General features: G+C 45.1%; 1 protein-coding gene across 3 annotated transcripts; it reads left to right on the forward strand.

Annotated features, from left to right (window-relative positions):
- Nucleotides 1–39: 39 nt before the first annotated feature.
- Nucleotides 40–11,838, forward strand: SC5D (sterol-C5-desaturase). Of its 3 annotated transcripts, none has more exons than XM_077306140.1 (5): nucleotides 40–101; nucleotides 4,057–4,274; nucleotides 4,933–5,065; nucleotides 6,560–6,660; nucleotides 7,701–11,838. In XM_077306140.1, the coding sequence occupies exons 2-5, from the start codon at nucleotides 4,065–4,067 to the stop codon at nucleotides 8,151–8,153; spliced, it is 897 nt and encodes a 298-aa protein (XP_077162255.1). In that variant the 5' UTR covers nucleotides 40–101; nucleotides 4,057–4,064; the 3' UTR covers nucleotides 8,154–11,838. The 3 variants fall into 3 exon arrangements, with proteins under 3 accessions (XP_077162255.1, XP_077162253.1, XP_077162254.1); XM_077306138.1 differs by having other exon boundaries at nucleotides 51–203; XM_077306139.1 differs by lacking the exon at nucleotides 40–101 and adding an exon at nucleotides 1,920–2,073.
- Nucleotides 11,839–14,800: the final 2,962 nt, after the last annotated feature.

The following is a 14,800-nucleotide window of genomic DNA, read 5'->3' on the forward strand; positions in this document are numbered from 1 at the left end:
AGGCCAGCGTCGCGCGACTCCTGCTAAGGCTCTGACGTCTCATCAGGCTACGCCGGCTTGGCCCGTCGTCCCCGCCCTGCCCTTCGGCGATTGGCTTAGAGGTAGGCGTTTGGCCGTTGAGGCGGACACGCCCATCGCTTCACCGTTTCTTCTTCGCGCGTGCCTGCGAAGGGCGGGAGAGAGAGGGGATCACCTGGCCGCAGGTAGGGCGCCGAGGGCTGCGGGGCGGGAAGGGCCGCGCTAGACCTGACCAGACCTGGCTCTGCTATAGAAAGGCGCACGGTGCTGGGCTTCCTTGTTTCCCCTCCCATGCTTGCCAACCTCCCGGTGGCGGCGGGAGCTCCCCTGGGGTCTCCCGGAAGAAAATGGCTCTGCGCTGTGCCAGCCTCTAGGTGGGAAGCCCCCGCAATGACAGCGCCTCTCCTGCCCCCAGAGATCAGTTCTCCTGCAGAAATTGGAGGGTGGGCTCTGTGGCATTGTGCCCCTCCCAAAACTCCAGGTGTTTCCCAACCCTGCTCCCCCCCTCCTTTTGCTCCTGCTTAGGCGAGGCTGTGGAGTCGTACCTGATGGATGGCAGCCACACCTGCAGGCCAGTCCCCAGGTGGGCATGCCCCCGTTTTATAGCTCATGTTTCGGGGGCAGAGCTCAGTTCCCCTGCTCTAGAGTACGTAGCATTGTACCCCACTGAGGTCCCTCCATGGCCCAAATGCTGCCCACTCCCGGCTCCTCCCCTAAAGGGTCCAAGTATTTCCCAACCCAGCGCTGGCAGCCCTACAACCGGATAGGGTTTTCAAGGCAAGAGAGGGTTAGAGGCGGTTTGCCATTACTGGCCTCTGTGTCACAACCCTTGTGTTCCTTGGAGGTCTCCCATCCAGCTAGTAACCGAGACTGACTCCTCTTTGCTTCTAAAATCTAATTAGCAAAATCAGTATGGCCTATCCTGTCTCTCTCATGTAGTTTCCTGTTGTTTTTGCCCACCGAAAGTAAAGTAGTTTGTCATCCGTCGAAAAGACTAGGCTGCAGATTGCAGCATTTTATGCCACAAAGTTTTAAAAAAATCTTTGTACTGGATTTTTCACAGGGACAAATTTCTGTAAGACACCCGAGGGAAAGAAACATTAAAAATGTAATAATTTTTAGGAAGAATAAGGATTGGGTTGTTTCCTGGTTTAGGCTGGTGGAAGGGGAAAGTTTCAAATTTTGCTTTGTAAGATGGTAGGAAAAATAAATTGGAGTAAGATTATTTAGTGTTTTTAAATCTGGGGCCGGTCTGGTATGAAACATGAGCTCATTCTTTTAGAAAGCCACAGTTTGGTTTTTTTTCTCCCAAGGAAAAATCAGTTCAGGACATACAGAACCACTCTGAAATTGTTATTCCCTTTTTCCAATCACTATCTGAGCGCCATTGAGCTGGCAGGGCAGGCCTGCGGCACAGGGCTGCTTTCGAGAAGAGTTCTAGCTGGGCAACATCTGAGTTCAAGGAAGGAACAAGAACCTGGGTTCCCGCAGCCAAGGTTGTATGGAGTCAGAGTTGTGTAATCACAGCTGAGCACAAGTAGCTGGGAGGGAGTGTCCAAAGTTGATGCTGTAAATTCAGTCCGGGAGTTGGCAGCCAGTACAAGGCAGGCAGAAGTATTCCAGAGACATAGCCATGAGGTCCAGTGCAAGGTGAAAAGTCTAAAGAGTCCCACAAACAAGGTTTCTGACAGGAAAGGCCAGAAAGGGTTTCAGCTTCTTGGCATGATGCTCAGTTGCTTCCATTTTGGCTTTTCCCCCAGGCTGGCTTAAATGCAGCCTGCTGACTGCCTAGCCATTGGTTATGTGGCTACTCAGTGTCAGATAACTGTAGCTGCTTCCAGGCTAGCCTTGCAAATCTTCTCTCATGCAAGACCTCTTTAAGTCTTTTTCCTCCTCTGTTTCCAGCTGCAGCTTATCACTTGCAGGTGTTTCGGCTGACTGCTGATTAGATGCTGCCTGGGTGGTCTGAGCTCTTTCTTCCAGCAATTCTTCTTCCTCAGAAGAGCTGCCAGAGGAGACCTTGACCACCGTATCAGTGGCCTTTGAAGCTAGATTGTAAGGCACCTTTGCTCTAGATTCATATCGCCTTTTTTGTTTACTTTCCAGTGGTGTAGGTACTTGTGTGCAGATTTGAGACTGGTAGTGAAAACAGGACGTTCTAATGTCCGTTGGAAACAAATTGTTGATCTTTTATATTGGAGGTGGCCAAAGTGGTTTGGAAGTCACAAACATATCACTTAAAAAAACAGTAATAAAATATCCAACATTAAAATAATATATAGTGAAATCAGTAGTATAAAACTTATGGCAGACCATACTGAGGAGGTAGGGAGGAAAACCCAAAGTTCGGTAAAAAATGTATTTAAAAGGCTAGATGAAAAGCAGTTTCACCATGCATGTAAAAAGCCAAACGTAGGTGGCCAGTAAACATCAAAGGCATTGCTCAGTGGCAGAGTTTCTGCTTGGCATGCAGAAGGACCAGGTTCGATCCTCAACATTTTCAGTTAAAGCAACTGGGCAGTAAGTTATGTGAGAGAGCTTTTGGCAGTCAGAGTAGTCAATTCAGACCTTGATGAACTGATGTTCTCATTCAGTAGAAAGCAGCTTCATGTGTTCATGATACCTGTAGCTCATCTCCAGATAATAGAGTTCAATTCCGCTGAAAACAAAATGGCTGCTTTGGAAGGCAGATTGCATCAAATAGTACCCCACTGTGGGCTTCATCGTCCCCTTGCTCCACCCTCTAGTAGTGGCTTAGGGGTACCTGGCAGGCCTATCTCCTCTCCTTATACTTGTTAGATCCAGAACAAATATGCACTTAGTACATGTGACAATCATGTACTTTTCCTATATATGTAAACATCATATATATATAAATAAAATACCTGTATGGCTCAATGGTAGAACCTGTGTTTAGCAAATGAAAGGTCCCAGGTTCAAGCCCCAGGATCTCCAGTTAAAAGGATCAGGTAGCAGGTGACGTGAAAGACCTGAGATTTTTGAGAGCTGCCGCCAGGCTGAGTAGACCTGCCTTTCTCAACCTTTTTATCATTGAGAAAACCCTGAAACATTCTTCAGGCTTCACGAAACCCCAGAAGTGTGATCATGCAGAAAATGGTTGGGAAGCAGAACTGTGTATGTGCCCACCTGGGGCCTCTTCCCTTTCCACCCCATCCAGGCTCACCACTGGCCAGTTTGGGAAGGGTGGTGAGTCTACGTGGCCATATATGGTCCTATCACCCGATAAATGTTTAATAGTTTTTAAAAATATATAAACAATTCCCACCCATTTGGGAAACCCTTCCAGGGTTCTCAAGAAATCCCAGGGTTTGATGAAACCCTGATTGAGAAAGCCCCCTGGAGCTCTGTTTTATTGTAACATAAAGAACGCACTAATAGGTATCAAGTTACAACTGGATAAACTTGTAACTGATGAAGTAGTTGCAGTGGACTGGAAGAAAGGTAGGACTTTTTGTATTCTTGAAATATGATCCTGGATTCTGGATCTTCTGGATCTCTCTCCTTTCAGTGAATCATTTGTGGTGAGCATTTCATTTGCAGATGCTTCAGATACGCTTGAACTATGTCAGCATTACAGAAGTAGCTGTGGTAACTCAATTTCATCAGTCTGAATGGGAAGGCCGGTCCATTCAAAAACTTCATCAAAGATTTGGAAAACTGCCCAGTTGATCTTTCGGTTGCATAATGAAATAAATATTTCATCATCAGTGTCTCAGATCGCAACACTGCCAGCTGATAGATTGGTGGCTCTGCTGTTGGAGGATGGTTGTATCCAACCCATTAATTGCTACTGAGTAATACTAATAAATCTATTCATGGATTGGTTCAGGTCTCATTTTGTAATTAAATCTCCTTTCTGCTTCCCTCCCCTGCCATAGTTCTGCCTGTATTTTGCAACAGCGTGCTCAGGTCAATGCTCCACATGGCCTCTGGCTCACAAAAGTTATGCCACGAGTAATTTGTTTGTCTTCACAATATCCTAAGTTTTTGCTTCTCTTCTTTATGTATCTTCCCCAGAAGCTGCAATGGACCTTGTTCTGAACTACGCAGACAGCTACATTTTGACGCCCTATGTCTATCCAACATGGTGGCCAGAAGAGAACGCTTTCCGACAACTTATCAGCCTCTTTATCATAACAAACCTCGGTGGACTTGCCATTTATTTTCTGTTTGGCACACTCAGCTACTACTTCATATTTGATCACAGTCTGAAGAAACATTCCCAGTTTTTAGAGGTGAGCAGCGTGCTTACAGCTGGGATGCCTTCCTTTTCTAATTTCTCAAGTCTGTTGACCCGAAGTATCCTTGTTTGATGAAGACCAGAAATTGGGGCAGAGTCAATACCTAGGGAAAGGATTGTTAGAATTTAGCATTTTACCAATGCCTCTTCACTGCTCTCAATTGCATTCTTGTGTCTTACATCCCACTTCTTGGTTGTGCACATCTATGCAGCTTCTTGCATTATATCAAGTGCTATGCCAGAAGGTCCCTTGATAAAGGGCTTGGAGAGCGGGAGAATGTAGAGGGAGTCCCAGACTATCCCAATGCCTGCACAGGAGAGAGTTCTTTGGATTGTGACTAGTATAGTCATTCTGAGTCTTCCACGCTAGAACACAGTTTTGAGTTCAGTGGCACATTTAAGCCCAACCAAGTTGGTTTGGGATGTTTTAAAATGTTATTTTGAATGTTTTAATCTAACTTGTAAGCCACACACTTGCAGAGACAGGTAGTCTATAAATCCAGTGAGAATAATACATCAGTATAGTTATAAGGAATATTTATAAATACACATACCTTTCAGAGGCATGAAAGTGGCAAATTACTGTATGTATAAACTACTTTGAGGACTTTAAATGTGCAGAGTTCTAAGAAAGATCTGTTTTTTGTCTTTAGAATCAGGTGGCACGTGAGATAAAATACAGTGTCCAATCACTGCCCTGGATCAGCATCCCCACCATTGCGATCTTCTTTGCCGAAGTGAGAGGTTACAGCAGGCTGTATGATAACATCGAAGACTCTCCTTATGGTAAGGAAATAATTTAGCACACCAGCTGTATCCCAGTCTCTTTCTTTTCCCAATTATGTCTTCCTTTCTTTGAGGAATTTGGGATAGCATATGGGGTAAAGCCATTTTTGCCCTTGCAACAACCCAATAGAGTAGGTCAAAAGGAAGAAGGAGGAGTTGGTTCTTATATGCCACTTTTCTCTACCCAAAGAAGTCCCAAAGCGGCTGACAATCACAACAGACATCCTATGATGGAGGGGAGGCTGAGAGAACCCTGTGATTACTGCTTAGTCAGAACAGCTTCATCAGTGCCGTGGTGAGCCCAAGGTCACCCAGCTGGCTGCATGTGGAGGACGAGCAGGGAATTAAACCGGGATTGCCAGATTAGAAACCGCCACTCCTAACCACTGCACCAAGCTGCGTAGAATTTCTGTCTCAAACCACTACACCAAGAGTTGCTGTCTGAAATTACCTTTTTGGCCTCATAGCACGGGTTTGAAACCAGGTCTCCCTTATCCAAGCCCAACAGCCTGGCCACTATAACACACCGATTTTTTAAAAGACTATCAAATGTTTTTTGCATATAATAGAGATGTAAAAGGGATAGAGAAAAGGGGGTTATGCAAAACCATTCATAAAATTATACAGAATTTACTTTGCACTACATGATATTAAAAGATCAAGTGGAAACATTTAAGCTGTTTATATTTAGTTGTACACCTGATGGTTGTATTTGGATGTGTGACACAGTTTACTAAACCGCCCTGAGCCTCCGGGGAGGGCGGTATAGAAGTATGATAAATAAAATAAAATAAATACATTTTTGCTATACCCAGTCTGAAGAAGACTGCTTGCACTTGAAAGGTCACGCCTTGAATAAATCTTCATTAGTCTTAAAGGTGCTACTGGACTCTGATTTTATTGTGCTACTTCAGACCAACATGGCTACCCATTTGAATCTTTGTTTGTGGTGATAGTCACATATTTTAGTAGTTAGTTTTTTATATTATATGTTTTTGTTCTAATAGATAGATTTAAAGACCCTTTAGGTAAGTGATGACAGTAGGTAGATTGATAGATAGAAGACAGACAAACAGATGGTAGATAGATTTGTCAGTGTATGTGAATCCACTTTGTTGGTTCTGCCACCCACCTGTCCGTGCCAGAATTCCAAAGGTGTTTGCAGGCTCAGAAACTTAGGGGACCTGTTCTAGAGAGTAACTCCCCAGTGTCACTTTCAATTAGGGTGGGGCTTTATTCCCTCCCCTCATACTGGTGTCTGCATCTCAATCAGTGGCCCAAGTGCCCTGAACGTGTCAGAAAGGCTCATGATTTGAACTCGTAGTAAATGACCTAGTTTGGCATTCCAGTTATTCTTCATTGACATAGATGCATGGAGGTTTTTTGTTGGCTTTTTTAACGTGCTTTGGAAGATGTTCCGAAAAGTTTGAAAGCTGTCCTTCTTTTCCTGCTCCCAATCCTCTTATGTTCAGTTGCTTTCTTTTCTCTTTACAGGTTGGTTTGGTGTTATCTTCAGCATGCTCTCTTTTCTTTTCTTCACCGACATGTGCATTTACTGGATTCATCGATTTCTCCACCATAGGTTTATCTATAAGGTAGGAGTGAGCCGGGTTTGATGAAAACAGCTGGGCGAGAAAGGCTATTCTACCAGAAAAGTGTGGAAACTTTTACTCTATAATAAACAATTACTTTGCAGAGAAGAGGCCATTCCAGTTCCGCCAGCTTAATGGCGCAGCTAGGCGTCCCCCATGTAGAACAGATAGAAATAGAGCTTCCTTCTTAGGATGCTCATTAATTGCTTTTATAACAATGGATTATTGATGATGCCGATAGCAAAGACTTGCTAATCATCTAAAGCAATTAAGTTTTTATCAACAAATGCGACCTGCAAAGTCTGAAAATTTTAATTAACAATTGTTATGACATTATATATATATATATTTAAAGAGACCTTACTCAGAAAATTTTACGGCAACTGAAAGCACACCATAAAACAGCATAAAATGATTTTTTAAAGTCCTTAGCTAAAAATTTCTGTTGTCCTTTAGCTGTCCTTTACTTTTCCTTTTACTGAACTAAAACTCCCAAATATTCCAGGCCTTCTGTAGCCTATTGTTCTGCTGTAGCCTATTGTTCCTCTTATTTCCCCGTTTCTGTATCTCTTCCCAACTCATGCCACCCTGGAGCTGTGTACAGCACCCTAAGAGGTAAAAATGTACATGGCAACATTATGATAAACATTTTTTGCATGCCAGTAAAATAAAGATCTTGCAGATAATTTTGTGAGAAGATAGGAGGTACTGGAACATACCATAACACTAAGAAAAGATAAAGGCAGCAGGAGAAGAGTAAGACAACAAAACAGGTTGACTCAGTTTGCAAGACCTGAGAACGGTGGTTAATGATAGGACACTTTGGACATTGTTAATTCATAGGGTTAGAAATGATTTAGTGCTGCTTAAGACACCCACGCACACAAGCCAGGAACAATTCTTACTATCCCATTAGAGGTTGTGAATCTCCCCCTCTTCCCCCCAGTTCTAGTTTGCTAAACTTTGCCCATGTAGCCACCTGGGATCAGCTCTTGATCCATTTCCATGTTCAGTCCAGGCACTAATTCTCTCTTCTCCCACAGCACTTGCACAAGCCTCATCACTTGTGGAAGATTCCCACTCCATTTGCTAGCCACGCTTTCCACCCTGCGGACGGCTTCCTTCAGAGCCTCCCTTACCACATCTACCCGTTCCTCTTCCCTCTGCACAAGGTGACCTACCTAGGCCTCTACATCGTCGTCAATGTCTGGACAATCTCCATCCACGACGGGGACTACCGCGTTCCCGATGCCCTAAAGCCCATCATCAACGGGGCCGCTCACCACACCGACCACCACCTGTATTTCGATTACAACTATGGCCAGTACTTCACGCTCTGGGATAGAATCGGCGGCTCGTTTAAAAACCCGTCCTCTTTCGAAGGGATGGGGCCACACGACTACCTGAAGAAGCTGAAAGAGAGCGAGTTGAGAGGCGTGAGAAATGGTTGCGGGGATGAGAAGATGCACAATGGAGACAGCCTGAAGAACAAATAGGTAGAAAGTCTTAAATCAAGACTTTTGAAAGAACTACATCAAAGTAGAACTGACTTTTTGGATGACACTGGGAGGCTTCTGGCACTGTCGATCTTGCTGAGGGACAGAATTTTGCAACGTCATGCAATAGATCATGCATGGTAAAGCAAAAGTTACTAAGATGCCTCCCATGCCGATAACAATAGACTATCCATACTAATGATGACAGTATGTTCCACATCAGAATGCCTCCCTTATCTGCCAAGATGCATAGGAGCCAAAATCTGACAGGTGAGTTCTGCCATTGCCAGTGGAGGAGACGAGAAGCCCTGTGTCAGCTTCCCCATGCTGCTTTGCACAACGTCAAAGTGTCCCTTCAGCTCTGGAGCCCACGCTTAGAAGTAGCTCACGTGCAATACCAGCATTTGCTCTGAAGACACTGGCCAGTCTGCTCTGCCGTTAACATGGAGTTGGTCTTGCATTTCCTAGAGTAAAGCAAAAAGGAATATTTGGACAATGGAGGCGGGGGGTGGATAAAAAGATAATGGCTTTTTTTGCACACAGGATGGATTACCAGCGTGAAGCCGGTAGCAGCCGGTAGCTCATTTTTTTCCAAACGTCTGTTGAGGCAAAGAAATATAAGGAATGGTTTTATGGGAAGCAAAAAAAAAATATTGCAGATGTCTTGTAGGTTGTTGTCAAAGGAAGGTTTTTAAAAAAAATACTGAAATACCCTGGGTTTTTTGGGGGTATATGTCAGATGCCTAGAGGGTGGTAGTTTGCCTGACATGCTTTTGAATTGTGACATCTCGACAGGCCCGGCTTCTGGTGTCGTCGACGTTGCAGACTTAAGCCTTGCTGAGGGTTATCTTCTAGTCCTCAACTCAAAAGCATCACCATGGAAAATACAGAAACCCAATATAGGAACTCAGTCCTTTTGGAAAAGAGGTCTTTATTATTAGGCCTTGGGAAATGCTGTTGGCCTCTGCCTTGTAGAGAATTGCACTGGAGAGTTTGAGATCTTTGCCTTCCCATAGGAGGTGTGTCTGTTCTAGCGAGAAGGCCTCGTGATTTGCTTCAGGTGAATAATGAAGGTTTTTTTTTTCAGATGAAGGTTTTTCTTGTGCACCTCTCTCTTGTTTTGCCAAGAGGGTGGGGTGTGTGTGTCTGCGTGCGTGTGTCTGTGTAAGGAAGAAGGAAGAAACATTTTGCCAACTGAATTTTACATTGGAAGGCGTATGCTTAATTGTTTTGATCCGTTGGCTACCGTGTTGAGCTTTTACTGTGTCACATCTTCTGTAGGCAATCTTCATATCAGGTAATGTCAAGTTTAGAATCACTTGCTGGTATGTTACAGCCAGTGAGGATTCTGCGTGTTCTCCTTGGCGCTCTGATTTTTCAAATCCTTGATGGTACTTTTTTATCCCAGGTATGGGGAGGGGGAGATAAGATTCAGCATGCAGTGGCTGGGCAATACTGTGCTTTTCATTATTGTAGCAAGCTCCACTCCTGCCCTGCCTTGGATAATCCAGGCTAGTGCCATCTCAGCAGTTCTTAGAAGCTCGGTAAGGTCAGCTGTGATCCCGTACTTGTATGGGCGACCACCAAGGAGTGACATGGAGGGAGGCAATGGTAAATTGTCTCTGAAAACCCCACCAGGGGTCACCGCAAGACAGCAAAACAAAGTTCCCTTCCACAACATATCCATCTATCTTGCTAAAAAATTGCCTATAATTATCTCCTGCAAGATAGTCTTTGTTTAAATAGGATTGAAAAGCTGCCCTTCTTTGTAAATGCTTTCAGAGGATCAGAGTATGAGTACAGCTGACCTTCCAGATTTTAAAGGTTGCCATGGATTACCAAGAAGGAAGAATGTCTCTCTTTGTAAAGTGCAAACCTTTTGATGCTGTCCTAATTAGCATGCTAGTAAGTGTTATGAATCGTCAAAGTCAACTGGCGGTTGTGGTTTTTCTGGGTTGTGTGGCTGTGCTCCAGTGAGTGGGGCTGGTATCTTCGGAGTTGGGACCCAGCAAGAGGGAACTCTCTCCGTGCCACCACGTCAGGGACTAAAACTACCAGGCCACGGCCATGCAGTCCGGAAAACTTGCATCAGCTAGTGAGTAGCACTGAAGGGGTTTCTTTGGATCCAGAACACAATAAATCTAATAATAATAATAATAATAAAGGTACAAAGATATCTGTTGTAGCTTTGAGGCCAAATCGCTCTGATAAGAGGTCAGGAAAGGAGGGGAATAGCTTTTTTCTACCCCAGTTGAGAATCTACCGTAGGCACCTTGGCTGATTCATACTGAGAGGTTCTGTAAGTTCCCTTGGGTCCTTCCTGGGGCAGGCTTTCCCAAGTACAAGAGACCTACAAAGAGGATTCTTCACTTTCTATAGGATGCGTCCCCTCTATCCAGTAGTAATACTTTATGTTCATTCAGTCCCTTTGACCAAGAGGCCTCTATTAATCATAGGGTGGGTGACAGTTCCTACTGACAGGTGTGTGTCCACTGGGGTGAGAACCTAAGATTAATAGTCTCTTGCTCAAGGAGACTGAAATTCACACTTGAGGGCTGTAAGACTGATCCTATATGGTCACATTTGCCGTTTTCCCCCAGTACTTGAGTGACATGTCCAGTCTTGGGATAGAATTCGTGTTGAAGAATGCTAGCCCTTATTGTGCCCAGAAACCATGGAAATACACAGGCTGCTTCCACTGAAAGAAAAGGAGAGAGCTGGGGGTGGGGAGGAGGCTTGGAGTTTGCTGGGATGGGTGGGTTAACACAGGGTTTCATACGGTTGCTGTTGCTCACAGAATAATGAATAATTTTTGCCTCTTGGGGGAACTGGAGGTTCTAAGGAGAACTGCTCCCATATCCTCAGTTGAAGATGCAAAAAGAAATCTTGTACAATGACATGCGTGTGGTGTAAAGGTGTAGGAATTCTTGAAGCTGGGCACTGGAAAAACAGCGTCTGTAGCTGAGTCTTTTCCTAAGCAGGGAGACCGGACGTGGAAACTTGTCCACTAGGCCAGATTTGGGGATGAGCAGAATGTGATTAGGAAGAGGGGAACAAATGCATGCTATTTATCTTTGTTCTTGACTATGTGCAATGTTCCCTGACGTGGATGGCCCAGGTTATCCCAACCTCGGGGGCTGAGCCAAGTCAGCCCAGATTTGGATGGCAGACCTCCCCCAGGAATCCAGAGTTACCACACAAAGTCAGGCAATGGCAAAGTATCTCTTTTAGTCTTGGTGCTGGGTCACTGCAAGTGAGCTTCAGTTAGGGCAGGGGTAGTCAAACTGCGGCCCTCCAGATGTCCATGGACTACAATTCCCAGGAGCCCCTGCCAGCGAATGCTGGCAGGGGCTCCTGGGAATTGTAGGCCATGGACATCTGGAGGGCCGCAGTTTGACTACCCCTGAGTTAGGGGAAAGGAGCGTCCTGTCCCCAGCTGTCTGCTGCTGCCCCCTTCGTATGGTGGTGCCCCCCACACACCCCTTTTTCCAGGGCCTTTGCATTCTGTCGGTTCCAGCAACTGAACAAGACGGAACCTCTGTGTGTGCAAGCAAAAACCAAGAAAGCTGTTGAGTGCTTTTATGTAAAGCTGTTGACCTCTTTGATCTTTCACTTATGCTAATATATGTGTGTGCGTGTGTGTTTTCCTGGTGACAAGGAATAAAAAGATGACCTTCCCAATGAATTGGCTGTGGACTGGTTTTGTAGGAATGGTCTTGCAAAGATTTTTGCGCTTGAAAGTACAATGGGTCTCTTGACAGAACATCAGGACGACTCCTCTGGAGCAGGGATTCAAGAGCTATTCCAAAGAGATGATGTGTCTCTAGGCAACATAATGATGTTTTTGTGCAACCTGCACACCCACTTTTGTTTTCTTTTGCAGTCCAAGCTCCTGTAGGAGATGTCTGGCTTGATGGGTCACAAGATGTGCAGATTTGTATGTATTTATAACTCCTCTTTCTTCCCAGGTGCAGGCTGAAATAGCATCTGGGGGACTCCTTAGGAGGTCTGCCTTCTAGCCACATAACAGGTCCCCCTAAGCTTCCTGCTGAAGGCTGGATCATTTGTCTTGTGACAATGCTGGCAGGTGGCTCTGACTCTATGGATTTGCTGGTGGATTGCCTGCCATCAGTCAATGGCATAGGTGGGCTTGCGTTTTTGAACACGTGAAGCTGCTTTCTACAGAACCAGGCCCCTAGCGCATCAAGATCAGTGTTGTCTTCTCAGGTTCCAGGATCTCAAGTCTTTCACATCACCTACTACCTGACCTTTTAAGCTGGGAATGCTGAGGACTGAACTTCTGCAGGCCAAGCAGATTCTCTCCCTGTGAGCCACAGCCCCACATGTCTACATGGCTTCTCTTCCAACCTGATCACGGCTCTCTGGCCCTGTGTAATGGTCCACCACAGATTCTTTGGACCTGCCTGGGCCTAGAGCAGGGGTAGTCAAACTGCGGCCCTCCAGATGTCCATGGACTGCAATTCCCAGGAGCCCCTGCCAGCGAATGCTCATGGGAATTGTAGTCCATGGACATCTGGAGGTCCACAGTTTGACTACCTCTGGAGAGAGAATGAGGCATATTGGTCTGTCAACCTTCTGCCCAGCTGTAATAGATGGCTGGTGAGCTGTGTTTGGTGTGGCCACTTGAAAGTCATGCTTTGGTCAGAGTATACTGTATCAGGAAAAAGAAACCTATCCTGAGGCAATACATTAAACTTAATACAATCAAAACCAAGAGTAATAGCTCCTTATGTAGTCTTCCTTTTCTTATTCCTTTATTTCTCGGGACTTCTACCGGAAGAGCATCCTGGTAATGCCTGTTTTCAGTGGAAAACAACTTTCCTCAGTGGAAAGTTCTCCAAAAGTTGATTTTCAAAAACAATGGATCTCTGTCTAATATCTTATTTTAAACCAATTATAATATTAAAAAGCCATTTGTATATTATTTAATACATAAGGAGAGATTATTCTTGTATTGTATTGGATTGTGTTAAGTTCATTGTATTGCCTCAGGATAGGTCCCTCTTTCTGATACAGTATCCACTTTGAAACCATCCTATTTTGATGGTCGTCCTTTGGTCAGAGAGCAAGTGGGACATGTGGAGGCCCCACAGCCTGCGTCTAAGATGGGCCTTCAACCTTTTTGAACCCGTTGGTTCTTTGGGAAATGTGAGGACCAGTAGAGGATGTCAACACAAAATGGCTGCCCATGGGGATGAGTTAAATCTCACTGTGGGGAAGTTCTGAACTGAACATCTTCAGTTTGACTGGGTGCCTTCTGGACGCGCAGGTGACCCCCCCCCCCCGCTCTTCTGAGACACCCTGAGACACCCTTGCCCCAAGGAAGTGGAGGCATGCTGGGAGTTGGGGGGAAAAGTCACAGGTTTCAGTTTCCTATGGAAGGTGTGGAATATGCTCATCTTACTGTACAGAAATGTGTGGGAGAGGGGTACCCAGAAATGGTTAAGAGGCGTTACAAGTCCTTTATTAGGGGTTTTAATGGGGTTTACACTGTCAGTGCTTATTGAAGAGAGGTTTCAATGTTTGGAACTGCAAGCAGCCTTGAGCCACACGGTTAAGGTGGAATATAAATATTGTAATGTGTGAATTCAAGAAACGTCTGGATTTAACCCCAAAACTCATAAATGATAAATATCAGAGGATATCGTGGTGCCACATTGGGTCTCACTAAGGGTGCCAACTCTGGGTTGGGAAATTCCTGGAGATTCGGTGGGTAGGACGCGTGATTTTGGAGAGAGGAGGGAACTCAGGAGGGCATATTGCCAGAGCAGCAGTTTTCTCCAGAACTGAGTTCTGTAGTCTGTGTTGCAATTTTGGGAGATCACCAAGCCCCGCTTCAGGATTGGCAACCATAGGAGTCACAGCTCTTCAAACAGGTTTTGCTTAGGTGTTTGCATCTTCAGGAGCAGCTCATCACAGTTTCCTTACATAAAAATGGCTTCCTGAACTAGGAAAACAAAACACACGATCCAGACTGTACACGGCCGGAATTCTGGAAGAGATTTCACGATGAAAGGTAAGCTTGGAGCTTGTGTATCGCCAAGACCCTCTGCCTGTTTGCTTGGAAGTAAAGTTTGATGGGGCTTGCTCCCAATTAAGCAGCCGCAGGATTACAGGCTTAATTATATAATCCCAAAGCACCAGTCCATATGCGAGACCGAATTCAGGTTTGCACAGCGCTTTGAAGATTTATTGCGCTCTGTCTCGGAAGCGAGCCATGATGTTTCCCTTAGCTTCACAGCAGTTAAATTAATCTTCCCCGCCCCCAAATAAAACCACTGGCATTAAAAATAGAAGCCGGGCGTTCCAGATGGACTGCATGCCTGCCTTCAGGACTGCATGCCTGCCTTCAAACGTGTAGAATTGAAGGTCAGAACATCAATCGTGTTCATATTTAAGCCCGCTCTGTCTATCTTGGACCATGCTGAGTTTAAACAATAGTTCCTTTCCGTTTTATATTTAACCATGCAACTTTTAAGACCTGGGTGCTTGTTCATAGGGAAGCTTGCCATTTCCAAGAAAATGTCCCATACATTCTGTTCCTTTCTCTCCTTTTGTTCTATCCATTTTTTTACCTCCTCTGGTGGGAATGCCTGAATGTTGCAGATAGAATTCATTAGATTACC

Source organism: Paroedura picta, chromosome 12 (genome assembly GCF_049243985.1).
Source record: "Paroedura picta isolate Pp20150507F chromosome 12, Ppicta_v3.0, whole genome shotgun sequence".
NCBI lineage: Eukaryota > Metazoa > Chordata > Lepidosauria > Squamata > Gekkonidae > Paroedura > Paroedura picta.